Source organism: Eleutherodactylus coqui, chromosome 7 (assembly GCF_035609145.1).
Source record: "Eleutherodactylus coqui strain aEleCoq1 chromosome 7, aEleCoq1.hap1, whole genome shotgun sequence".
Classification (NCBI taxonomy): domain Eukaryota; kingdom Metazoa; phylum Chordata; class Amphibia; order Anura; family Eleutherodactylidae; genus Eleutherodactylus; species Eleutherodactylus coqui.
Genome location: NC_089843.1, coordinates 145,461,845 through 145,489,335, shown reverse-complemented (window position 1 = coordinate 145,489,335; position 27,491 = coordinate 145,461,845). Strand labels below are relative to the sequence as shown.

General features: G+C 45.8%; 2 protein-coding genes across 3 annotated transcripts in view; one reads left to right on the top strand and one right to left on the bottom strand.

Moving 5' to 3' along the window:
• Positions 1–15,374, bottom strand: part of NUDT6 (nudix hydrolase 6) — a 33,756-nt gene extending 18,382 nt beyond the window's left edge. Inside the window, exons 1-2 of one of the 2 annotated variants that reach the window (XM_066573782.1) lie at positions 15,301–15,374; positions 10,662–10,865 (exon numbers count right to left, since the gene is read on the bottom strand). In XM_066573782.1, the coding sequence (XP_066429879.1) occupies positions 10,662–10,806 (145 nt within the window). In that variant the 5' untranslated portion in view covers positions 10,807–10,865; positions 15,301–15,374. Of the gene's footprint in view, positions 1–10,661; positions 10,866–14,936; positions 15,166–15,300 lie in introns of those variants that run through there. The other variant, XM_066573781.1, reaches the window with a different exon arrangement.
• Positions 15,375–15,521: 147 nt separating this feature from the next.
• The window catches only part of AFG2A (AFG2 AAA ATPase homolog A), a 324,422-nt gene continuing 312,452 nt past the window's right edge, over positions 15,522–27,491 (top strand). Inside the window, exons 1-2 of the mRNA XM_066573780.1 lie at positions 15,522–15,676; positions 26,649–26,773. Coding sequence (XP_066429877.1) covers positions 15,559–15,676; positions 26,649–26,773 — 243 coding nt within the window. The 5' untranslated portion in view covers positions 15,522–15,558. The remainder of the gene's footprint in view (positions 15,677–26,648; positions 26,774–27,491) is intronic.

Genomic DNA, 27,491 nt, shown 5'->3' with positions numbered 1-27,491 from the left:
ACATAGAGGCTTGTGTTCAGATCTCAGATCATTTGTTGTCAAGCCATTTAGAGAGCTAAAACCACGAGAAAAACCTGTATTGTTAAGCCGGGCTCACGCGAACGTGTAGTAAACTGCTCCGTGTATAACGCAGCATTTCTCCGCTGTGTGAACCCAGCCTATAGCCACGTATGGCAGTGATTTTGGACTACGCATGCCACGTATCTCACGTGCGGTCTCCATTGTCTTTTTTTTATGTCCTGCTTTGTCCCTTAGCGATATTGCGTATAAACGTTGCACATACATAATGTAATTGCGTATGTATTACGCACCCATAGAGATCAATAGGGCTCTATCGCGTGTAATATGCAGTAAAATAGAACATGCTGCTTTTTTTTTTTACGCGTGTATGATACACAATGTACCGTATATACACGAGTGTGAATAGATCAATAAAAATGAATGTACTTTAATTGACCCTATTCACTGCGTATTATTCGCACGTAATACGCTATTAAATACTACTACTGACCATAGAGCCCCCCACACTGAAGAGTGCGATATCAAGCAATGATTCACAACCAGATATCGCACTTGCCGCCATGTGAAAGCCCTGTAAATGCAAGGCATTTTCGTGTGATAACAGCCTCGCATCACTGCGAGGCTAAAGGAATCCCCCGCCGCTCCTGTCACAGCCGCGGCAGACAATTGCAAAGTTCTCCCATTGCTTTCAAAAGGGCCCCATTGAAAATAATGGGCAATCTCGCAGAAAGACAGGACATGCTGCAATGGGTTTCCCGCATCATATCTAGGTGCCAAGCAGGAAAACATCACTCACATGTATAAACCCATTCAGAAGAATGGGTTTCATATTTGTGCAAGGTCTCACAATGCACAAACCTTGCACAATTTTAACGCTAGTGTGAAGGCAGCCTTAGTCTGTGACACACAAGCGTATTCTGGCTGCCTTTTTGCATCCATAGTACAGATGAGTATCCCAACCCAAAAATGGGTGGGTCTCCTGACCCGAACTCTGAGCATCTATTCAGGTTGGGAAGCCCACAATTAGGCTGGGACACTCGTCTATATTACAGATGTATAAATACGCTCGCGTGTCATCATCCAGGTGTATTCAAATGCTGCAGTCATATAGCGTTTTTGCAAAAAACATGTCGAAATCTGCAACATGACCATAAAGATCGCTGAGCCCGGTTAGGGTCTGCTGTCCCTGTGACGTCCCACTAAACAGGTGGGACTCCAGTGGTAAACTGAAACCAGAGTGGAGGAGCCAGCACCGGCGTGAGACACAGCAGGAGCGAGGAGGGGAGAGTATATGGCTATTTGTTACTTTACTGCCTGGGAAGGGGTTGCCCCAATGTCTTACAACTTGGACAAGCCCTTTAAGGTTTGAATATGCCCTCCCCTTCTATTTCTGTGCACTTTCAATGGAGTAGAGTGACAGCTTTTAATACTACACAAACAGTAACAGGAAACGTTCCCAGAATAGTTACCTTCTGCCAACCACAAGGTTTATCCTAGTGCCGTTCTTTCCCTGCTCAAGTCAGTGAGGAAAACCATCAATAACACCAAAGCCGGAGCGGCCGGCAGCCCCGTAATAACCTCAGACCCACCGCCACAGACCTGATCTATATCAGCGGAGCGCCAATTATCTGCCGAACGAGAAATTGTTTGCTTTTCACTTCTTTTATGCCGGCACAAAATACATCGTTGGCTTGTTCACTAATCGTTCGCTTCAACCAGCGCTCCTTCAGTCGTATTCATTCACTTATACAGCGAATGTGAAAGACTGAATGATTTCTCATTTGAACGAGCCAATGATGTACCTGCCTGTATAATCAGGCTGCCCGAGTGAACTCCAACATCGTTGGCTCACTCATACAGGAAATCGGCAGGTCGAAACGGACTTTAAGGATGCATTGACACGTTGTGGATTGTGCACCAAGGCACAGAAATTGACACGGATTTTCTGATACTGAACATCTAATTCCGCTACATGTGACCGTACCCTTATATAAGATTTTATTATGTCATTATATAAACATTTTCAAGACTCAAGATGGAAATATGGCAGGAAAACCGGCAAGGTGGCTGAAATCTAACTCCCCTACAACACCAATGCACGGGGACAAGATGGCTCGTTATAGCCGTAATACCTATAGTAAGTGAAATTATGGAGTAGCTACATCCAAGTAGCCGTCATGCATCTTATTCCATAGGTCTAAAGTAAGAGCCACGCTGTAACCTGTGAATGTGCTCTCCGGTCGGAGCAGACGCTGTTTATCTGCACTCATCTATGGGACTTGGGATGTGTGCCCAGAGAGGAAAACACAAACAAGGACTTCTCTGCACCCGCAATTCCTGAAACTGTTGCTCGGGGACAGAATTAAAAAGTTAGAGCTCAGTTCAAGTTAAGTAATCAGAGCGATTTTAATATTGTTCTAAGTGTGCTGTCTGAATAATTTAACCCCTGCTCTACAAGAGTGGATTACCTCAGTAAGTGCAATGCCCATTAAAGGTGTCTTTCACCATTGAACTTGCTTGGGTAAACTAACTATAATATGAATGGACTGCCGCTCCCCCTGTGGGCACTAGGTCTGAAAGGGCTTTTACATGGGCAGATCTTCTGCCCATTAATGAAAAGGAATCAACAATATAGCATGTTTATCAGCGCTCATTACTGCATTTTGCATATAAGCAGACCTTAGTTGGGGCCAACCGTTCAGCCTCAAACATATGGCCTTTGTTGGCAACACATCCCTTTTTCCACCAGAGGATATTCTGTTAAAAATAAATTACCTGAAAGCGCTGCGGAATAAGTTGGCGCTATACAAATAACAAGATTTATTTTATTTTGTTATGTACTATTTTTATGAACTTCTGCTTTTACAGGCATAGTAGTGTCATTCCCATCTTTACTACTCCGGTTCTACTTGCTGATAGTAATCTCTGTAAATGCTTGTATCATTACGATGCGTCTATCGCATCTTTTACGTGAATTTGTTGTGGCTTCTATTTATATTTCAAAGAAAACTTTTTTTTTTTCTTAAGAAAGTCCAAAGAATACAAAATTGGAAATTCATTGAAAAAGGCCCTATTTTATTATGTACAGTGAATTCCTAGTGTTACAGCTTGGTTAATGGCAGGAAAATATAAACGACAGTACAGCGTAAAGAATGCACAATTCAGAACATGTAGCAACATGTCTGCCATAGTGTTTTCTTGAGTTGCTGCCCTCTGGTGGGAAAAAGGCCTAACCACTTGCATTAGATTTAATCCTAAAATTATAATTAGGGTTCCTTCACAAGGTCAGTGTTGTTTTCCCACAATTTGCACTAAATCATAGCACAAACTGTACATTTGGCAGAACTCATTGTAAAATATGTGATTTAACCACACTGTATGGATACTACCTTACATATCAGAGTAACGCTGCCTGTCCACGGGCGTTGTGATATCCTGCAGTGGATCTCTGCAGCCTTGGAGCAGGAGCCAGCTGACGGATCTCCGCTATCAGTCTACCTGACAGATAGGCTCACTGCGGAGAATCGCTGCAATTCGCAGCATGCTGTAATTTGCCGTCCGCGAGCAGAGAATTGTATGATTCTCCGCTTGTGGACAGGGGGGCTGCGCTTTCCATAGCAACGCTATGGAAAGCATTCACTGCTTTCCTCGCGGCCGGATTATCGCCATGGGGAACGCACTGCAAAAACGCCCGTGGACAGGAGCCCTAAGGCTCCTTTTAGAGTGAACGACTCTGAATGAGGATCGTTTGCACGGGTGACGTCATCATCAGCTTGTTCACGCTCATGCAGCCTGTACAAGCCTTACCTGTGTCCAGGTATATTAAGCAGCCCCCACAATGACTGGTAGTTGTGTGAGAGGTTGTTCATAGGTATTTTGCACCGGAGCTCCCTCTCCCATATAGCTATAGCATTTTGTCTTCTGCATGCTGCTGGGAAACAGTGTCTATACCTGCCCTTGTATCAGTAAATATGGCCGCTGTTCAGTGATTTTTGTATGGATTGGATCTTTTTCTCAGTGAATTGTTTTTTTCTGTCATTAGATGGCAACTTTAGCGTAAGGGGGGAGAAGCTCATCTAATTTACATACTGAACCGGCCTCGCCGCCTCTGAAGGGTTGTTGTGGGGATGGATTACGGGTGCAGCAGCACCCAGTGGAAGGTTTTACTTACAAGTAGATTACAGGTGCTAGGAGTACCGTATGCCCAATTATTCCTTCCTTCTGTACACATGTAAGTGACAGGGCATTCTACACACTAAGGGCGCGGTCACACGAGCGTAGGCGTATTTACGTTCGCACGAGTGCAGCGTATAATCGACGGAAAGAACGTTTTTCGCCTATCACGACCAGAGCTAGAAAGCGTATTTTCGTTTGTTCCTACTTTGCAAACTATCTTTTCGGCCATCGAATATGCTTTGGCCCGTATTTAGGTCGCATATGTTCCGTTTTTTTTTCGGGTTGCCGTTTTTACGCGCCGTAAAATCGCCCGTGCGAACGAATACATTGGAAACCAAGGCCTCAGATGGTCACGTTTATACGATTGGACACAAAAACGCGCCATTTATGCGCTCGTGTAAACGCACCCTTAAAGAGACCCTGTCACCATCTTTTTGCAGCTCTCGCTGAGTACCATTATGTAGTGCCTGCGCCACTGTCATATCTGCTGTGCGGATCTGTGCAGTAGTTTGGAAAAACTTGCATTTAATTGATAGCAGGGAGACACAGAAGTAGTCCTCTGTATTCATCAACCGCAGGTTAGCCACACCCACCCCGCCATCCAGTGACGGACTGGCAGTTCTATCTCTATGCACAGTAGTGAGCAGAGAGCTGTCAATCATTGCCTGGAGAGTGGGGTGTGTGTAGTTGGCCTGCAGCTCATTAATATGCAGGACTACTTTAACCCTTTCCAACCCAATTTGTATCCTGGTTTTCCTAGGGGGCTTACTCTTTTTCTGCTGTTATAAAATGGCGCTATATGTTGGCTAAAGCCAGTACTGCATGAGGTGACACGTTGGATAGGCTCCGACAGCAGAGAGGCTGGCAATATACAGTAAGAGAACCCCGATGGACATCTTCCAGCATCACAGCTGTACAGCCTTAAATCATAATATCTGTAGATATCAGACAGTGGATTGGAAAGGGTTAATTCTGTGTTTAGATTTGCAGCAATGATCCAGTGATGGATTTTGAGAAATTCCATTCATATTTATTCTGTATTGGTTGTCAGTGTGAAAAACTGCAGCAAAAATATGAGTATTTTGCCTTGTCTGAACGTGGTCTTAAAGGGAACATGTCCGGGCAGCACAGCATGCTGATTTCAGGGCCGTCTCTTATGCTGCTCCATGCAGAGGTTTTTAAAAACACACTTGACAGTGTGCAGCACTACTTTTGAGGAGTCCATTGATATTTATGTATTCCCACTCCCAGCCCTCCAGCGGCTGATTGACAGGTCTCTCCCTATGCACGGTGGATACAGAGACCTGGTATTCATTGGCTGGGGGAAGTTGGAAAAAGAGTGAATACATGATCATCATCAGACTCCTTTCAGACACTGTCAAATCTATGATTTTAAAAACTGCTGTAGACTCAGCTTAAGCGACAATCCAGTGAAATCAGCATGTCTGTCGCTAAACCATGCTGCCCTCAGCTAGGGTAGTACAAGGGACCTGACAGCTTCCATTTACATGATAGCAATAGCAGAGACTGAGTCTTGAAAACAACTAGTTTTCATAGTTGATTAATAAACAGCTGATATGACAGCAGGGTGGGGATCACAGATCTCTGGATTAAGGAGACACAGGAAAGCTAAGAAACTCAGAAATCAATGATTCTGTATTTTGGGTGTTGTTACCTTTAAAGGGCACTATCACAGGTTTCATTCAGGGATAGATTCAAACAAACAAGAAGGGAAGCAGCATCTGTCCTTTAGGCTGCTTTCACGCTTTAAAAGAAAACAAACAAAAACAGCAAAAAAAAAAAAAAATGTTTCTGAACCTAAGCAAAAAAACATAACAAAAAAACGCACGTGGCTTCTAGAGAACGCATTCACATTCTAAAAAACGGATGCAGTTTTTAACAAGACACGTAGTTTAAAATAAATAAATAAAAATCAAAGTGCCAAGGCAGCCTTAGGCTCCCTCACACAGGGCGTTTTATACAGCGTTTAGCGCTGCCTTTTCAGCCCGGCGCTAAACGCTATACAACACTCCCATTCATTTCAATGGAGCTGCTCACACAGGGCTGAAAACGCTGCGCCTTCCAACGCTGTGCTTTGACAGCGATGCGAGTTCTATTTTGGGGCGTTTTTAGCCCTGCGTCGCCCATTGAAATGAATGGGCAGCGGTTTTAGCACTGCTGAAAACGCGGCAACACTTGGTGCCGCGTTTTTGGCAGCGTTAACTGCTCGCCGATTTTCGGGGTGAGGGCTTGTAATAGAAGCCCTACCCCAAAAATCAGTCCCAGCGGGCTAGAGAAAAAAAAAGAAAATAATACTCACCTAGCCGCTGCAGTCCGGGTCGCGGCCGCTGGTCTCTGCCGCTGATCCGGGCTTCCTCGGCACTCCCAAGTCTATTGCCGGAGGCCAGGTTTGAGAACCCCGCCTCCGGCAATAGAGTGCTGTGATTGGTTATCGGCACGCTCGATGCCCAATCACAGCCCTTCATTGACTGTCTAAGCCAATCAGCGCCGGCAAGCTCTGATTGGCTGAGACAGTCAATGAAGGGCTGTGATTGGGCATCGAGCAAGCACCGACAACCAATCACAGCACTCTATTGCCGGAGGCGGGGTTCTCAAACCTGGCCTCCGGCAATAGACTTTGGGGTGCCGAGGAAGCCCGGATCAGCGGCAGAGACCAGCGGCCGCGACCCGGACTGCAGCGGCTAGGTGAGTATAGCTTTTTTTCTTCTTTTCAGCATTCTTGGCTGCGTTTTCTGCCGAGCTGAAAACGCTGCCATAAAGTATGCCAGTGCTGCGGAAACTGCAGTAACGTAGCGTTGAAAAACGCTGCGTTTCTGCAAACGCCCTGTGTGAGGGAGGCCTTAGGCCGCTTTCACACGGGCAATAATCGCATGTATGAGAAGCCCATGCTTTCTTAAGGGTTTTTTCACATTAGCGATGTTTTGTAGGATGCTACATTGTGAGAAAAAAATTTTTTGCTATGTTTTGTAGCCCATGTTTCCCTATGGACCCTTCCTTTGCATCACATAAAAACGCAGTTTTCGTGGGGTGCGATGTAACTTTTACAGTAGGAAATCCTACTGTTTGCCCCTAAACTGAGCCCGATCTAAAAGAAAAAAAAACAAAACCAATGTATCACCTATCAAGTGCTGTCCTCTCTATAACACTTCTTCTCCCGATGCTCTGCCACACTTGTCTGCAGTCTTTAGCGAACGCTTCCTGGTCAAGGGCTCAAAAGCCCCGTCTCCAGGAAGTGCTAGGTCTGATTGATTCTCAAGCCCCACAGCTCAGCCAATCACTGCAGTGCTTGATGAACCAATCACAGTCATTCAATGCAATGGCTGTGATTGGTTCATCAAGCGCTGCAGGGATTGGTTCTCGAGTGCTGCAGCTCAGCCAAACACTGTTTGGCTAAGCTGCAGCGCTCGAAAACCAATCACAGCCAGCTTATTGAATGGCTGCGATTGGTTCATCGAGCGCTGTAGTGATTGGCTGAGCTGCAGTGTCCGAGAACCAATCAGAGTCAGTGTTTCCTGAGGGCGGGGTTTTTGAACCTCTAAACAGGAAGAGTTGGCTGAAAACTACAAGTAAGTGTACTGGAGCTGTAGAGAAGTGCAGCAGAGCAGACAGCGACAGATAGGTGGTGTATTGTTTTGCTTTTTTAAGGCAAATAAGAATTATCATTAAATCCCTCCCCCCTTGAAAAATCCCGGCAAAAGAGCGACTTTGTAGTGCCACAAAATTGCAATATCGCCACGAGAAAATGCAGTGATATTGCACAGAATGCAGCTGCGATATTGCTGCGGTTATCTCACGGGGATATCTCTGCCGCCTGTGTGAAAGAGGCCTTCTAGGGTGGCCAGACATGCTGCAAATGATCTCCTGTAACAGCATGTGGGTCATTACTAATAACTGGGCAGCACCTGGACTTGTCATTAGATTATTTCAATTAGGCAATTAGTGGTAATCGGCACGTGCAACAAGCTGCTGCAAAAATCCACATCAAAACCCACATATGTAAATACAGATATTGATGCAGAATTGCCCGCAGAAGTTTCAATTCTGCAGAATTTTCTCCATATTGAGGCCAGATTCCGCCCCTCTGAAGGTCACTTAGGATCCTCATACACAGCATTTTTTTTGTCTGCATTAAAAATCACATCAAAATTGCACTTTGAAAAATGCATATAAAAACTTATGCGTTTGTGGGAAAAAAAAAACCCCATGCATTTTGCATTTTTTGATCAATGTTAAAGGGGTTGTCCCGCGCCGAAACGGGTTTTTTTTTTTTCAATAGGCCCCCCGTTCGGCGCGAGACAAACCCGATGCATGTATTAAAAAAAAAAACGGATAGTACTTACCCGAATCCCCGCGCTCCGGTGACTTCTTACTTACCTTGCTAAGATGGCCGCCGGGATCTTCACCCACGGTGGACCGCAGGTCTTCTCCCATGGTGCACCGTGGGCTCTGTGCGTTCCATTGCTGATTCCAGCCTCCTGATTGGCTGGAATCGACACACGTGACGGGGTGGAGCTACGAGGAGCAGCTCTCCGGCACGAGCGGACCCATTCAGAAGGGAGAAGACCGGACTGCGCAAGCGCGTCTAATCGGGCGATTAGACGCTGAAATTAGATGGCACCATGGAGACGAGGACGCTAGCAATGGAGCAGGTAAGTGAATAACTTCTGTATGGCTCATAATTAATGCACAATGTATATTACAAAGTGCATTAATATGGCCATACAGAAGTGTATAACCCCACTTGCTTTCGCGGGACAACCTCTTTAATTATTCGTAAAGATGTAAAATGCAAAACTCTTGTGTATTTTTCAAAAACACATGCAATTTTCAAGTGCATTGTTTTTAATGCAGACCAAGAAAAGTAAACATGTAATAGCAGCCTCCTACTTTCTCTCCTCTCATGATGCACACCCGATTTTGGCTTGAAAAATAGGCGTTAGACTGTTTTCTCAGAAGTGGAATATTTTTGCAATGAATACACAAAGTTCCGCACCAAAATCCACATGACTTAAAACTGCTTCACAACCACTCTGGTTGCTGTTAATCGGCACCTGTGACTGCTGCAGCCAATCACTGACAACAGCAGTGACCTTCTATAGCCAGTGATTGGCTGCAGCAGTCACATGTCCTGGTAAGCAGTAACCAGAGAGGTTGTGAAGCAATTTTAAGTCATGGGGAAACCCCTTTAAGCCCCTCTCACACAAGTGCTTCCAAAACACTGCGGTAATCGCGATATAACACTCCCATTGATTTCAATGGGGGCTCGCAGACATGTGCTTGATTGTGATGCTTTCCAGAGCCGCGGTTTTCGAGCGCCATCTGCTCTGTTTTTTGGCATTTAGCTCACCTCTTCACCATCCCAATGATGGGGTGCGCTAAAACAAGCTGTGGCTGAAAACTAAAGTAAAATCGCAGCAAAGCGCCAAGTGATTGAAATCAAAGCGTTTTGCCGACGGTATGTGTGAGAGTGGCTTTAAGCTGCGTCTTAAGGTGAGTATTGCAGAAATATTCCACTGGTGTGAAACCACCCCAAGGATACATTCATGTGGGTGGAATTATTCCGCCAGGATGCACCACAAGACACAGCTTAAGCTGCCGCCGTGGATTCCACCACAGGGCTAACTGCAGATTTTGATGTGGAATTGCAGGAAGATTTAACCCATTTTCAATTCTGCATCAAAATCCGCAGTTAGGCCTGCAGATATTGCTGCGTGTATCAGTGCAGACTGTGAGCTAATTCTACCCGTGTGAAAAGGACCCTTAGGCTTTATTCCCACAAGCGTATATACGCAGCTGTTTACCCATGTAAATACGCTGGCTAATCCTAAATAGTGAATGTTTGTAATACTATTGCAATTTCAGATGTGTACCCGATTTGGTTAATAAAAACAAATTTAAAAGAAAAAAAAATATGCCGGCCATCAGAAGGAATGCATTGGATTCAATTGTGTATAAGGAACCCTTAGGCCTCATGTCCACTAGGAAATGCGCCATGCACTCTTTTTTTTTTAACTCCTGCTCTCCCATGCTGGAGAGCAGAAATTTAGCTGCGGGTGTACTGCGGATACGGACGGCTTCCATAGGCTTCTATGGAAGCGTGCGAGAGACCCCCAGAAAATGGAGCATGCTGCGGGTGATTTCCCGCACACGTGATCCGCGCAGCAGGGAAAATTGACATCCGCAGGTATTTACTTACCTGCTGGTGTCCAATGCATCCCTATGGGCGCGGATCACGCGTGCGGTACACCCACGTGGATTTGCTAATTCTAATTGTCCAGTGGACATGAGGCCTGAGGGTGCCTTGTACACAACTTGGTTCTCAGTTGATGCTAGGTGGTATCTGGTCTTGTCAAATGAAACAAAATGAGAAATCCAGGTGTCGGCTGGCAATCTGTGAACCACTGCAGTAAACCAACTTACAGGAAATTAGGTATTGAACTAACCTGCAACTCCTACTTGGTGTGTGGCATACCCAGGCAACTTGTTTGGACCATTCTTTAACCAAAGAGTCAACGTAGAGGTGTCCTTTTCAGCATGATGAAATGTAAATCCTTCCGAGGCAGCGCAGGTTATTAGTCCGCTTAGCATGATAGGGATGTGCAGCCACACCGCAATCCGGCCTTCTTCTCGCCATCTTTTAAGGGCACCTAAAATTAGAAACAGTTATTTTTTTCTGTATTGCAGCACATTTTGATGCATTCTGGGCAGCTTACAGCAACAACTTCTGATCCGAACTGCACAGACAAACTTTTCTTTTAAAGGGTCATTTGAAGGGTTTTTTTCCCTTTAATTTTTGCTCCTCGTGGCCAAAACATTAAAGAAATTCCTGCCCTCTCCTCTCCCGGCTCTCCACGTGTCCAGTGCTGCACCTCAATACTCCCGCCGGGTCAGTGTTTACAGGCTGCTGATAGATGTCACTACATAAATACCGCACCAGAACTGAGCTTACGGCATAGATACAGTAACAGAACCAAGCTTACTGCATAGATATGCTAACAAAACTAAGCTTATATGTGTCTCTGTCAGCAGAAAACCTATGAAACAGCATACAGCCGACATACAGTTGGGTCCCCTTCTTTTGTACTATGCCTTGCTATATTTGAAAATGTCGCCTAATATGCCCCAAACATGTGTTTTCAAACACAAATAAGTTATGGCCAAATAAGGCTGCTCTCACAGAGGCGTTTGTAAAAAAAAAGCGTGTTTTTAAATATGTTTTCAACGCATCCCAACATTGCAATAGGCGATTTAACTGGACTATTCCGACGCCTTTACAGAACTCTGAAAGCCCCTTTAACCCCTTAAGGACATGATCTATTTTGGACATAAGGGCGTAATGATTTTTGAGGGATTTTCATCTCCATTTTTCAAAAGCCATGGTTTTTTTAATTTTTCCATCGATGCGGCCGTACAAGGGCTTGTTTTTTGCGTGGCGAACTGTAGTTTTTATTGGTGCCATTTTTGGATACATAGACTATATTGTAAAACTTTTATTATTATTTTATATCAGGGAGAGAAAACGCATCAATTCTGCCATTGTAAAAAAAAAGTGTTAATCCTGCAGCATAAGGCTGCCCGTCCACGGGCATTAGTGCATTGCGTTATTCGCAGCGATAATCCGGCTGTGAATAACGCAGTGCACACTTTCCATAGCGTTGCTGTGGAAAGCGCAGCCTCCTGCCCATGAGTGGAGAATCATAGCGATTCTCCGCTCACAGGATTATCTCCGTGGTGAGCCTATCTGTCAGATAGGCTCGCCGCAGAGAACGGACAGCGGTCCCCCCCTCCTCCCCCGCTGTGGAATATCACTAGCGATATTCCGCAACGGCAGTGGACAAGGGGCCTAAAGGACAATCCATTTTTTCTGCGGATCAGTACGATTACAATGATACCAAAATTCTTCTTTTTTTTAGGTTTCTCCACAATGAAAATCTTCTCTTTTTATTTTTCCACAGAGTTCTGCGAGGGCTTGGTTTTTTGCTTGACAAGCTGTAGTTTTTAAGGGTACCATTTTGGGGTACATAAGGCTTTTTTGATCCCTTTTATAATGTTTTTTTAGGAGTCAAAATGAAAAAAAAAAAAGCATTTTGCCTTAGTTTTTTTTAATTTTTTCCGCTTTTTGCCGTGCAGCATAAAGTGTGTTTAATGTATTATACAAGTTGTTACAGATACGACAATACCAAATATGTGGGATTTTAATTTTTTTTTATACTAATAGGGAAAAAAAAAAGCACAAAAAAAAGGTTTTTGTTTTTTTTTTACACTATTTTTTTATCCCTGTAGGGGACTTGTACCATAAGGACTCCCACACACTTGCGATTTTGTAATACTGCGTTAACGCTGCGGTTTTTTAACACGAATGTTAATGGAACTTTCTATTGTTAAAAAAGCATGGCAAGTTTGTGCTTTGCGACTTTTATGTGATGCGATTTTAACATTAGAAAATCCCAATAACATTCACGTTAAAAAACGCAAGTCCGTGGGGAGCCCTAACAGGTATGATAAAGCATTGCAAGACTGCTGTCCTGCAATGCCTCATCGCTTGTAATAGCGATTATAGGCATTCTGCGATTACATCGCAGGGGTCTGATGACGCCACAGTGGGAGCGCACTACATAGATAGCGGCATGTAAGGGGTTAACAGCGGGGGGGGGGTCACTGTCTTTATGCACCCCCGCTGTGTCTCTTCTGATCTCGCTCCATCTACAGGACGTAAGTGTATGTCCTAATGCGTTAAGTACCCCACTACCAGGACGTACACTTACACCCTGTGGTGTGAAGGGGTTAATGTGCTCAATAAAACACATGAATGCTACAAGTGTGTGTGTTATAATCGTGACTTCGGGAACAATCAGACCACATAATATTAGGAATTCAGGTAGGGTTTCTTCTAACTTTATGCACCTAAAAACTAATTTTAGGGGGCTATATAGTAAAGTGTGCCAAATGTATCACTCCAGCCGTACCATTAGGATAAATTGACACAAGACGAGCCATTTGCACCTTAGGGCGCTATGAAATGTGCGCTAGCGTTTGACAGATAACCAGCGGGGTGAGGCTGCCGTGGCCGGTGGAGGCCGGTAATTATCCCTATTGTTAGCGGTCTGTGTAACAGTGGCCAAACAAAAATGTTGATAGATCTCGCTTAGGGGAGTTTCACACGAGAAAATCGCGGCATGGTCGCATTTTTACTCATATGTGTGAACCACAGCACTGCTTTATCTCACAAACATCGCTGCCGCTTTGCGATTTTCTCATGCGAAAGACAATAGCAGGTTCTAATGTTAAATACGCATTGCACGAAAATCGCAAGTTTGTGCATTGTGATAAAACGAAGCCTCCATAGGGAAACTTGGGCGATAGAAAAAGAGCAAAACGTAGAACGATGGGACATGCCGTGATTTTTTCTTCACGCAAGATCGCATGAGTGAAAACATTGCGAAGGTGAAGGAAACCATTGAAAAGCATGGGTTTCATAATTCTGTGTTTTCACCGACTCTCGCTTCACGCAAAAATTGCGTACTTTTTTCGCCCGTGTGAGACTGGCCTTATCATTGAGGCAGATGGGCTATACCGCCTATGTGACCCTCCAGGTCCTCCTCCTGCATCAATAATAAGGCAGGTTTGTGAAACAATGCTGCGCGCTTGGTGCGGCAGGAAGAGTGCGGTACTTGGAGGTAAAAAGGAGCACCGTGCGACCCAAAGCAAGGCAGGGGTCACACGGGCGTACGTGTAAACCGCTGCTGGGTCACATCGAGCTGTGAAGCCGGAGGTGACCCGGCGTACGGCTGCGTATGGCGGCAAAATTGTACTGTGCAGTCCACGTTTTTTTGGTTCACATTTCCCGAGTGATTACGTATAGGCACGCGTATATACGCACCTATAGAAAACACCGGCTCTGTCACATGTATGTACACGGCAACATAGAACACGCTGCGCTCTTTTCTTGCGCTCCTATATTACGCCCTTCCGACTCGCTGATGTGAGCAGAACCGCGAACAACAATGTAATTGACTGTCGGCAAGTTACCGCGTATCACATGGCGTACAGCGCCCCGCGTAATATGCGGTAATCATACGCCCGTGTGACCGGAGCCGGAGCTGCATACTCGCAGCTGATTTCGATAAATTCGGCACCAATGAAACATCTGCCATATTTTCCGCCATGTCTGTACATAACCTTACGCTGGTTTACACGCAGGGATGAAGTGAAGGAAAGCGAGGGATGAGGACATACATAGCGACTCGCAGGCGTCCGCACCATCGCCTTTCACACGCCAATAATTGGTTTCTGAGACGCTCATTGCACGTTAGTCTGCGTCGCCGCCATTCACTCCTCTGTGAATGATGGGAAGATGGTCTTCAGACCGCGCAACTTTCCGCTGAGCGACTAACTCTTACATCACTATAAAAGATGAACTCAACGACCGAGTTATCATTCGTATTCGCTCCGCATGACGATTAATCGCGCAATAGTCGGCAACGGGACGGAAGGCTTTGTTCACACCTGCATTGCAGCTTCGGTGCATTACGGGAGCCGCAACACTCTACCGCAACTCATACACGACTTTAAAAAGGGCCCGTGGCGCTTCAGACCGCTGTTCGCCATTTTGATAAGAAAAATAGCACCGGAATGGCACGCTGCGCCACAGATGTGAGCGGCGGACATTACTGAGACCCGGTGCCCCTCGCCACCCCGGACTGCAGGCAGACACTTGCCCTGTAACCAGCTCCTGAAGGCCGCCTCGTCTCGCTGGTGTCCCGGCTGCAGCCGCACAGTCACTGCCCCAAACTTGTCTACCGAGCCCCCCGGCCACAGCTCCACCACACCCCCCGTGCTGACAGAGCGCCCCCGTGTGCTCAAGTACCCGGCACCCCACAGCCGCCGTGCTGCCAGCAGCCACATCCCGGCACAATCTACTCAGACGTCGCTCTTGCACTGAGCCACCATGTTTACAATTGGCACGTCATGTCTACTATTGGCACGGTGAATACGGTACTCGGAGCCCCAGTGGCCGAGCGCTCTCCTCTACTGCTAGGTAGATGTGTTATGGCGCGCACGGTGACAGACTGAGAGCCTTACATCCTATAAGAAGTCTACGAATGACGCCGCTAACCGCTTATACCAGAACACAAGATGGCGGTACGGGCTTCACGACGTCATCCACAGTGAGCCAAACAGCTGTCTCGGCACTAGAAAGTGATGTAAGTCGTATTCTATGTATGACGGACGCATATTACTTGGCGTGTCCCGATTACAGAGAGTTTTGCGCTTTTAGTTCATGCTATACGGCGCCAGGGAAGCGTGAGGAAGTTGTGTGTGTGAGGCCGGCGGTGCGGCATGTCTGCGAGCAAGAAGAAGAGTAGAGGGAAGCCGGCCGCTATGGGCGCCTCTCCCGGGCCGGAGCCCGCGAGCAGCCAGCCCTCTGTCTTCAAGGTTACAGACTTCTTAGAGAAAGGTAGTAGTGACCCCGCTGTCCTCCGGGGGCGCCATTGCTAACTACTGGGGTAGTTTGAAAACAGTTAGTGGCCCACGTGATCACCTGTGGGGGCTTGTTTTGGTAATTTGAGGATGCATTCATGCTGGCGGCTGCATATTTTGGTCGGTGTAGATGCAGCGTATCTGTGGGCTGCAGTGCGCCGCTCACCATCATAGTTTGTTAGGCTGGTGGGGGACAGCGGCCATGCAGTTCAGCCCGTGGCTACCCCCCCTTGTTGATCCAGAGGAAGGCAAAGAAACTCCCACCGAGGCAGACTTTTCACGTGTGTCCAAGTAAATGGCTCGAAATCCCACTGATTTTGTGTGCTAATATGCACGTCTGTGTTTAGTGACATCCACTGATATCTATGGGCCCCGTCACACGGGCGTGCGGTGACCGCGTATCGTTTTGATCACCTCTCTGGGTCTTGTAGTCCGCCCGTTCCAGTTATTACTTTAGTTGCCCACCTTTGTACCCGCTCTGATCTGAGCCGTACCCCTGCAGAGACCTGCGGCTCGCCCCCTCCAGCTTAGCCGGCACATGTGAAGAGTGCATCCGGCACGTCACCAGTGACCCTTCTGTGCGGGCCCCATGCGAGGCACAGAAATAGGACCTGCCACAATTTGTTTCCCGCACGAGTTTTCCCGCAGTCAAATCGCGGCTGTCTTCATAGGATTGCATTATCTAAGGCTATCCCATGGCAGCGGGAAATCCACCTGGGAATTTCCGCCCGTGTGCGTTCAGCCTACGGCTCTTGGTCTTATCGCCTGCTCAGCGTTTCTTCTGACATGGAAGAAGACTCTTCAGGACCGGTCGCCTGCCACACCGGAAATCCCTCCTCCTACCCCGTAGAGCGGAGACGGAAGCCAGACTGAGCAGGTGGAGACAATAGAAACAGCAGGTGGCGCTATTCGAGCAGCCGTCCTGGAATGCAAAAACTGTTGATACTGATTGGCGGGTTTACCTGGAAGCGGCCCCTTAAACTGAACCCAACTGCAAAAAATGCTTTCCAGCCAAAAGTACCGGCATAAAAGTTTTTTTTTTAAAAACCCCCGCCCCAGGGTGTCCATAACCTGATCTACTAGAGCGGGTGGGTATGCCTGTATATATGGTTCAAACATCCAGCAGTAAAGGGTTATAAAAGATGGCGCCCATTATTTATATCTTGCTGCATGTGACGTATGATGGAGCCCTATTCTCTATGGGCGCGTAATAAACGCTGTAGATATGCAGTTACATTGTGTGTGCGGCATTTATACGCAACATCACTAGGTGACAGAGCAGGAAATGAAAAATAAATGAAACCAGTCAGACAGCGCATGATGGCGTGCGTGAGATACTGTCATGGGCATTCAAAAATCGCTGCCCCACGTGGCACTAGACTGGCGCACACGGCGGTAAATGCTCTTATACACGCAGTGTTCTTGTGAGTCCGGGCTAGATGTGATCCCATTGTTGTCTGGGCGGCACAAGTCTATGCAGGAAAATGCTTTTTAAAAAAAAAACCTAGTGATTAGATAAAACATACTATTCGTAAGATTTGGTTTTGCGCCTTGGCATTCCAGGAGCCAGAGCATTATTCTTCCATCCATGGACTCGATGGGGGCTTGTTTTTTGCTGGATGAGCTCTAGTCTTTATTTAGCCAGTTTTTGGGAACATGTAACATATTAATAGCTTTTTATTTCTTTCTAAAAGCAAGATAAAAAAAACAGGTCAGAATTGCAGATTTTGTTAATTGGCGTTCACTGGGCAGTATAACTAATATGTTAAAGGGGTTTACCAGGGCGAATGCTACTGATGACTAACTATTGAGGACCTATCCTGATGATCAATCAGCTGGGATCTGTCGCTTGAGACCCCGACCGATAAGCTGAGCAGGCACAAATAAACAGAGGTCGTAGCGGAAGCCTATGCGCCGACCTCTGTGTAGTGGCTGGTGCTGGTAACTGCAGGCATGGCTGTCATTGGACTAAATGTGAGCTGTGCCTGCAGTTACAAGCGCCGGCCACTACACAGAGGTCGGCACTGAGGCTTCCGTTCCAAATACACAAAGGTCTTGGTTACAGAATGTTGGTGCTGATTTCTCTACAAGTAATGCCACATGTTGGGATCCTCCTTCGTTTTAAGGCCTCTTCACGTGGGTGAACGTGAGTTGCACCTGAAATTCTGGGGCACACCCACGTGAAGAGGCCTTAAAACGAAGGGTGATCCCAACATGTGGCGTTACTTGTAGAGAAATCCGCTCCAGCGTTCTGTAACCAAGTACAGTAGAATGGAGGTTATTGGGGTTTCACCCAATCCTACTTACAGATTCCAAATGCCTGCTTGTTGTAATTCCGCAGCATACCTTGTGCTGTGGGAATGGCGCAGGTCTCCACCGCAGACTGACTTCATTGTAATGCAGTAGAATCTGTGGCTACATTTTGCATTGGAATTAATAACAGACACCGCATGTTAAATAGGGGGTTTCATTGCACATTTTGGTGCAGGTTTTTAGACCGTATGCAATTTGTGATCCCAACTGTCACTTCTCAGACTTGGCCAGTGTGGAGAAACGTTGCACATAAATGCGCATTTTATACCAAGAATTGGCTCTTCTATCCCTGTAAGTTGAAGTTACTGTATTCTATACACTGCTAGCAGCACCCCATAGACCTAGCCTGGTAACAACTAGTACGCTACTCGTGGCTGTAGTGGGGATGGTAGGTATTAGAAGTAATTCAAGGTAACAGTACTTTTTAAGACACTTGCATTGCAGTACTGCAGACATGTTTTTGTGCCCCCCACCTTCCCCATTGAAGTTAATGAACACCTTTCCATAAACGCGAAGGTACACTTAGGCCTCATGTCCACGGAGAAAATCAGGCCCGTCGCGGATTCTCCATGCAGAATCCCGCAGCAGGTCCCTCCTTTCCCGCGGACATGAGGCTAAAAAGTAAGCATTACTTACCTGTCCGGACTCTGCGGATCTGCCCTTCGTCGCGGCCAAATCTTCTTTCTTCGGCCCGGTGGATGTGCTCGGCATGCCGGCAGCGTGCCACGCGCATGTGCCGTGCACTCCATTCTTTTTTTTGACCTCCTGCGCTCCCGCGCCGGAGAGCAGGAATTCAGCTGTGGGTGTGCCGCGGATCCAGACGCCTTCCATAGGCTTCAACAGAAGCCTGCAGGAGACCCGCACTGAAGTCGAGCATGCCGCGGGTGTTTTCCCTGCACACGCAATCCGCGCCTCAAGGGAAAATGACATCCGCAGGTATTTAATTACCTGCCGGTGTCCAATGCATCCCTATGGGGCGCGGAACACGCTGCAGGTGAAACGCTCCGGATTTTAAATTTTATTTTAGCCGTGGACATGAGGCCTAATGAATGGGCGTCGGTGGGAGTTGGGGGTATACTGAGGGGTATGTTGGCGCTATAGATACTGTGAACTTCCAACTATTTGGGGCTTCCGTGGCAGCTGTGGGGCTATAGATCACGGCTCACAGATCTTATTAGAGTAGATCGCCACATTTCACCTGCAGCGGCCCTAGCGGGAAAACTGCCTGGCTGTGGCTTCCCTGGCAGAATGGGTTATATACTGGGGTAGATCTAGGGTGATCCGCTGCCCCTTTTGTTTCTGATGAGATAATCCCTTGAAATATCCAGATGAACATGGGGAAATGGGTACGTTTAGGATTGTGCACCCCTGGAAACAAGAACCTGCTACATACTAATAACCTTTACTGTTGGATTGTTTGAATAAAGCTCAGTGAATATCCAAACTTTTGTCCGACTCTCTTTGGCTGTTTTTAACTTTTTATATTCAAAGGGAAAATCAAAATAGTCTGTCATTGATCAGAAGTGGTCATGGCGATGTGGGGGGTCTTCCATGCATCCCTGGACTCAATCAAAAGCCAAAGATCACAGTCATGCGAGGCTGGGAGAGGCACAGAAGCACATACAGCACTACCTGCAATACATCACATAACCAGGTTGGGCGATGTTTGTATTTTTCACCTCAAAACCCATGTTGGATCCAGAAGGGTAAATCTTTTGTATCTCTCCTCCCCCTTGGACCTGTTCAGAGTAGTGGCCAATAAAGCCGACAGCGATCACATCGGAGCCAGTATGTGTTACCCTGCCATACATGTCACAGCAGTGGTTCCCTTTTCCAGTAGTACCTTTCACTGCTTTTCCTAGTTGTAGCAGTGGCAGGATCCCTCTTTATTATAATAATAATAATAATAATAATAATCTTTATTTGTATAGCGCCAACTTATTCCGCAGCGCTTTCAGGCATGGATAAATGCCTGAGTCTTTATCAATAGTAGTAAAAGCTGGAATACTAACCCCCTACCCCAAATAAGAGCTATCAAGTTCTTTCCGCTATGGTGACAGCATAGTTTTCATTGGTGCCATTCTGAGTTACATGTGCAGTTTTGATTTTTTTTTTTGTGTTTTTGGGAGGTGGTTGAAGGAAAAATGGAAGTTGTGTTCCACCCCTTCACCCACCCTCCCCTCTTTTAAATCTTTTACCATCTGGTTTAATGTACAAAATATTTTTACAATACTAGTTATTACAAATGGGGTGATGCCCAATGTCTTTTTCCCCCCTAATGTTCAGCATTTTTATAAATGATCTGGAAGAGGGCATTGAGGAGAAATGGATGAAATTTACAGACGACGCAAAGCTAGGAGGGATAGCTAACGTTATAGAAGAAAGAGCGAGGATTCAAAAAGAGCTGGACAAGCTTGCACAGTGGCCAGTGACTAACAATGGTATTTAACAAGGAGAAATGCAAAGTCCTACATCTGGGCAAGAAAAATAAAAGGGGCACATACAGAATGGGAGGAATTGGGCTAAGCAGCAGCACATGGGAAAAAGACTTGGGTATACTAATAGATCATAGACTGAACATGAGTCAACAGTGTGATGCAGCAGCAAAATAGGTGAAACAATTCTGGGATGCATTAAGAGAAACATAGAGTCTAGATCATGTGAGGTAATTAGTCCCCTCTACTTTTCCTGCACAGAGAAAGATCGCTCATGTATATGACTGCATTCAAAGGAATGGGGTTCATACTTGTGTAAGATTTGTGTGTTTCACACTGCACAAATCTCACGTGATTTTCTTGGCCGTGTGAAAGTCAGACGTCATCTAGAATACTGTATCCGGTTCTGGTCACCCCACTTTAAAAAAAAAAAAAAAAAAAAAGACATCGACAAACGAGCAAGTTCCGAGAAGAGCTGCCATGATGGTAAGCAGTCTGCAAATCATGTCCTATGAGGAACGATTAAGGCCTCATGTCCACGGGGAAAATCAGGCCCGCTACGGATTCTCCATGGAGAATCTGTAGCGGATCCCTCCTGCCCCGCGGACATGAGGGCTGAAAATAAGAATAAACTCACCTGCTGCGGTCTGTGCGTGTCTTCCTTCCTTCGCGGCCAGATCTTCTTTCTTCGGCCTGGCGGATGTGCCGAGCACATCCGCCGGGCCGGAGAGAGAAGTTTACGGCCGCGAAGGAAGGAAGACCTGCATCGCCCGGAGCAGGTGAGTTTAATTCAGACGCGGGTCTCCTTCAATAGAAGCCTGCGGGAGACCCGCACCTAAATGGAGCATGTCCAGATTTTTTCCTGCACGTGGGACCCGCGCCTGCAGGGAAAAATGACATCCGCAGGTATTTAACTACCTGCGGGTGTCCAATGCATCCCTATGGGGCGTGGATCCGTGTGCAGGAAAAACGCTGCGGATTTAAAATCCGAATGTGCCAGTGGACATGAGGATCAGATCCGCTGCGGATTTGTAACGCGGATTTGGGCTGCGGATGCACTGTAATTGTCTTTTATTTTTCATGCGGGAGATCAATTGAGCTATGTGCTCTATGAGCTCCCGCACGCGTGATCCGCACTAAAATGGAGCATGGCAATTTTTTTTCCTCATGCTCCAGAAATTTTTAAGTTCACTTTTAAATACCATCCGCGGGTATTTATCTACCCGCGGGTGGTCAATGCATTTCTATGGAGTGCGGATCCGCGTGCGGGAAAAACGCTGCGGATTATAATTCTTATTTTCCCTGTGGACATGAGGCCTAAAGGATCTAGGAATGTTAAGCTTACAAAAAAGAAGGCTGCGAGGAGACTTACTAGCTGTCTACAAATATCTGAGGGGCTGTCACAGTCCAGAGGGATCAGCCCTATTCTCATTTGTACAAGGGAAGACTAGAAGCAATGGGATGAAACTGAAAGGGAGGAGACACGTGATTGTTTCCAGCAAGAGAAACCAAGTAATCTTGTAGATATGATACCTTTTAATGCCTAACAAAAATACATGATGTTATAGTGAGCTTTCGAACCTTTCAGGGTTTTTCCTCAGGCAAAAAGTAATAGATCTGAAGATTTTATAAACATACATACATACACAGGACAAGGCACAGACATGTATCTGATTAATTTGCCCTTATAGCAATACCAGAACAGGATGACTAGAGAAATAAATAAATCCTACATAGAACAGGGTGTTGGACCCAATGACACGGGAGGTCCCTTCCAACTCTACCATTCGAGGAAAACTTTTTTTTTACACACTTTTTGTCCCTCGCTTGAAGATGTGATTGGGAATTCCTAACCAGCAGGGTGATGAAACAAATCCACTTATACAGCAGCCACCTGACCACACACTATTGGTGATTGGCGTCCCTGTCGGCTGGGCCAGCACTCTCACATATCGGTGGGCTGGGCAGCTGTTCCATTAGTTTCCTTGTAATTGAGCCACCCTGCACATCTCTCCAGCCCTAGATGACCCTTTCACAGCATATAATGTGGTAGAGGGAGCATTTAAGCCTTGTACAATACCGAACGTTCACCTTCAGCATGCTTACACACAACGATTATTGTTAACCCGCCCCCCCCCCCCCCCCCTCCTGCGGGAGAACGATAATCCTTGTGTGTACTTTACACGTTGTAATAATCGTTTGCCAAAGCGAATAAGCAAATGATCGGTTTAAACGCAAAGATACATCTGTTTTTTTTTTTTTAACAGGATTGTTCTGTCATTCCATTCACTACACCAGTGAATGAGAGCAGGTGAACAATCGATGATTACTGAATGAGCCAACAATGAGTTTAATGCTTGCATGAAATGAACGATAAGTGAATGAATTGTAGTTCATCATTCAGTCGTTGGCATTTAGAATGATAATTGTTCCGTGTAAAATCATCTTAAGGGCTCTTTCACAATGGGCTCTGCGATTTTTGGCCGTTTGCATCGTGGGCGAAAATCGAGTGAACGAGTGGTGTCTGCGACCAAGTCGTGGCTGCATCTCCCATATTACCGCCCATTCAGACAGCTGGGTGCAGTGTATATACGCTGCAGCCCGGAGTACCATCGGCCGGGGGGAGAGAGATCTGCTCTCCTAAACTCCCAACCCCTCTCCGCCCCTTGCTGTCTGTCGGCAAGGGGAGGGGGTGGGAGCTTAGCAGAGCTAGTCGTGCTAAACTGCCTCCCCAGCCTATGGGAGCTGCCAGCCAAGGGAGGGGAGGGACTTTAACAACACGAGCGGTTGCTGAACTCCATCCCCTTTCCCTTTCCTGATGGCTCTCATAGACTGCTATAGGAGCCATAGGCTGCTTTTACACCCTGGAAAATTGCCCATCTGAACAAATGCATTGGAATTCAAAGTTTCCGATGGTCGCGATTTTTGGACGCCGCTTTATTGCGGTTAAATCGCAGTGATAAACCGCTCCTGTGAAACTAGCCTAATGCCTAATTCACATGGCCAAAAAGCGCAATCGTGAAGAATAGTTGCATTCTAATTCCAACATTATTTAGCGTTTTCTCGTCAATTCACATGACCATACCGTATGAAAAAAAACAAAACGCTGCAGCTCAGACTTCCGTCGGTTGAGAGAATGGCTTCTATTAGCTTAAATAGCGCTAACTGTCTTGTTTCCAAGCGCCGGACACAGGTAAACTCCCTCCCCATCCCTTTTTAAGCTCCCATAGGAATCTTTTTTATTAAAGGATAGGTCATCACTAGAGATGAGCGAGTATCCTTGCTAAAGGCAATTGCTCGAGCGAGCATTGCCTTTAGCGAGTACCTGCCCGCTCGAGACTGCAGGTTCGGGTGCCGGCGCGGGGGAGCGGTGAGTAGCGGCTGTCAGCAGGAGGGAGCAGGGGGGAGAGAGATCTCCCCTCCGTTCTGCCCCGCAGCTCCGTGCCCGCTGCCGGCACCCGAACCTGCAGTCTCGAGCGGGGGAGATACTCGCTAAAGGCAATGCTCGCTCGAGAATTGAATGAGGCCTAAGGTTTACACCTTAGTTAGGAGCAGTGTATAGGTAAAAGGCCTTAAAAAGCTACACGGATTACGTGTTTGAGCTGAGCACTTCATCACGTAGGATCATCATGAGCTTTTAGTTTTACCTGATCAAGAACTTGGTTTGAGTAGATAAGGTGTTGTGTAAACTTAGGTGCTCACTCACATGGGTGTATGGGGGCTGCGCATTACACTCGTACATTTCATCCATATGATACTCGGTCATAAAAGACCATTGATTTACATTGGGTCATCCAGACATGCATTTTTTTCACATGAAAAGAAAACACGGCATGTCCTATCTTGGTGTGTAACGTCTATATGAATATCTATATATGCCTCAAATCACAAAGCCACAGAAAAACTTGTGAGTACAAATTTATAACAACTTGTACAATCATGTGAAGACAATGCTAGGTCGTCTGATCTCGGACCGGAGTAAACAGAAAATTTATAACAACGTTTGACACTTTAAACAAAGGGCTAAATTCTACAAGAGGATTCGTGCGTGACTGGGAAGTATGAGAAATCTATAGATAACACTCTGGCCTAGTGACCCTCTAACACTAATTCAGAGACAATAAAACTGGCACATCTTTATCAGTGGACTATTTATGTATTTATTTATTTCTCTATTCATTCTGTTCTGGTATTGTTTTAAGTGCAAATTAATCACATCATGTCTGTGCTTTGTCATATGTTTGTCTATTTCATTATGTCTGAGGAAGAACCCTGAGTAGGTTGGAAGGCTCGCTGTAACATCATGTATTTTTTGTTAGCCATTAAAAGGTATCCTATCTACAAGATTACTTGGTTTCTCTTAGGCTGCATGTTCACAGGCATGATTCCATCGGCGATAAATCGCTGGCGAATCACGCTGTCTAAAGCTTTCCATAGCTTTAGCCTGGCCGATAGACTCAGTGTGGAGAACCGTCAGCTGTCTCCTGCTCCCCAGCGGCGGCTCCCTATGCTATGCCCATGGACAGGCAGCCCTACTGAGAACAATCACATCTATATGAATGGCACTTGCAGAGAGGCATGCACACGCTGCAGAAGCATCCCCGCTCACATCTGTAGAATGGGTTTTTTTAGACAGAAATTTCTGCAAAAAATACTTTTTGTGCGATATCAAATTATTAGTGGATACAGCTGGTTCTGCTGACAACTATCTTAACTACTATAAGCGTTATTGAATATACTCAACAGAATTTACCTATGGGTAAATACCCACTTGCATTTTTCTTGCGGGTTTTTTTACACGATATCGCTGCGTTTTTTTCACGCGATTGTCAATGGGACTTTCTCATGTTAAAAACGCATCGCAAGTTTGTGCTTTGCGATTTTTGTGCGATGCGTTTTTAACATTAGAAAGTCCCATTGACAATCGCGTAAAAAAAAATGCAGCGATATTGCGTGAAAAAAACGCGCAAGAAAAACGCAAGTGTGTATTCCCCCTATCAGTGATGTCTGAAATATACTTTTTCTTCAAATATGACTGTGTAACAAATAACAAAGCTATGCTGGTAATAGCAAATCCAAAAAGTAACAAAGTCCAGCTGGATGGTCAGGAAAAATAGCCGCTTTGAAAGTTTTACTTCCCGAGAATGGAATTCCATCTTCATTTGGGAGTTGGCTTATCAGCTTGTCTCACAAATAGACTGAAAACAGGTTTGGTACCGTTTTAGGCTGCCTGTCCAGGGGCGTTGCAAAATCCCGCGGTGAATCTCTGCTGCGGAAGCCGCCGCCCGGGAGCAGGAGCCTGCAGACAGATCTCTGCGGTGAGCCTATCTGACAGATGGGCTCACTGCAGAGAACCACGGCAATTTGCAGCATGATGTGAATTGCTGGCCACAAGCGGAGAATCGCTATGACTCTCCGCTCGTGGACAGGGGGCTGCGTTCCCCGCAGTCGGATATTCGCCGCGGGTCGCCTGTGGACAGGAGCCCTTAGCCAGTAGAGCAAAATGTTATTGTTCCCAGCAAAAGAAACCAAGTAATCTTGTAGATATGATAGCCTTAAATGGCTAACAAAAATACATGGTTATAGCGAGCTTTCCAACCTACACAGGGTTCTTCCTCAGGCTTATGGAATGGATCTGAAGAAACATGTTTGCGCGCGTGTGTGTGTGTGTGTGTATGTATGTATATATATATATATATATATATATATATATATATATATATATATTATGACAAGGCACAGACATGATGTGATTAATTTGCACTTAAACGAATACCAGAACAAGATGAGTAGAGAAGTAAAAACATATAGTCCACTGATAAAGATGTGAAAGTAGACGGAGCACCACAGTTGAACTCCTGGATGGTATGTGTTTTAGATACATTGGCCGGGGAAGCCACACATGAACTTTTTGCCTTTATGCTGATGATAAACAATGACATGGGATTAAGTGAAAATAAGTACCAAATTGGTTTAAAAGTAATAGATGGAACAGGGCGTCAGTTGTGGCTCGTACTGCTTACCCCTTATAGTCATGTGGTCTAAGGTTTCATAGACCCCAGTGGATAAATAGGCTAGTCCTAAGAACTTTATGATCTTAGTATGTACTTGCATGTGACAAGCTTATATCACAGTAAGGTTATATTCACTACATGTTAGACAATGAATTGCTCATATACAATCTGATTTTTATTCTTGCAGAGGAAGACAAAGTGCCCAAAGCTCACAGAAGCTCCTTTATACAGCTTGGCATCAGCAGTATGAAACTAGCTGAATTATGCATCGGACGGCCGGTTCTACTCACCAGTGCAGCGGGCAGACAGGAGGTAGAATTTACATACAAGTTTAATTAAAATGTAATCCTAGTTTTAAAAAGATTGACCAGTTGTGTGTAAATAAAGCGGATACGGCTTGTAGCATCACATGGTGGCTCGTCAGATGAACGGCTGATCATGTAGTCCTTGGATGAACCAGGTCCAACGGAGCTGCTCTCCAATCTATGTGATAGAGGAAGTCCCAAGCCAGGAGCCTCCTTCTATCACGTCCATATAGACGGGGGTTCTTTTCGCCGCATGCTTACGATAAGACGAAGGCACGTTTTTAGCCACTGAATGTAAGCAATAATGTTTCTATTCATTGACAGCGATTAGAGGTCTTGAAAACTGTAAAATTGAAGCACAAAGTATATTAGTAAGTTGCATAACTTTATTTAAACGCGTTTTTTTAATGCATTAAATTTGCATTAACTGTAAAACCCTTTAATTATACCTATTGCATAGTTTGTTTAAAGGGATTCTTTCATTAAAGGGGTTTTCCATGTAAATACTTTTAATGACCTTTCTTCAGGATAGGTCAACAGTAATTGATCAGCTGGGATTCACCGCTCGGGACCTTGGCCGATCAGCTTATTGGGCGCCTGCTGTCAGCACCACAACGCACAGGGGTACGGAGTGGAAGCAGTTTACACCAAACCCTGTGTAGTCGTTAGTGCTAGCAATTTCAGGCCAACTCTCATTGATTTTAATGAGAAATGTGCCTGCAGTT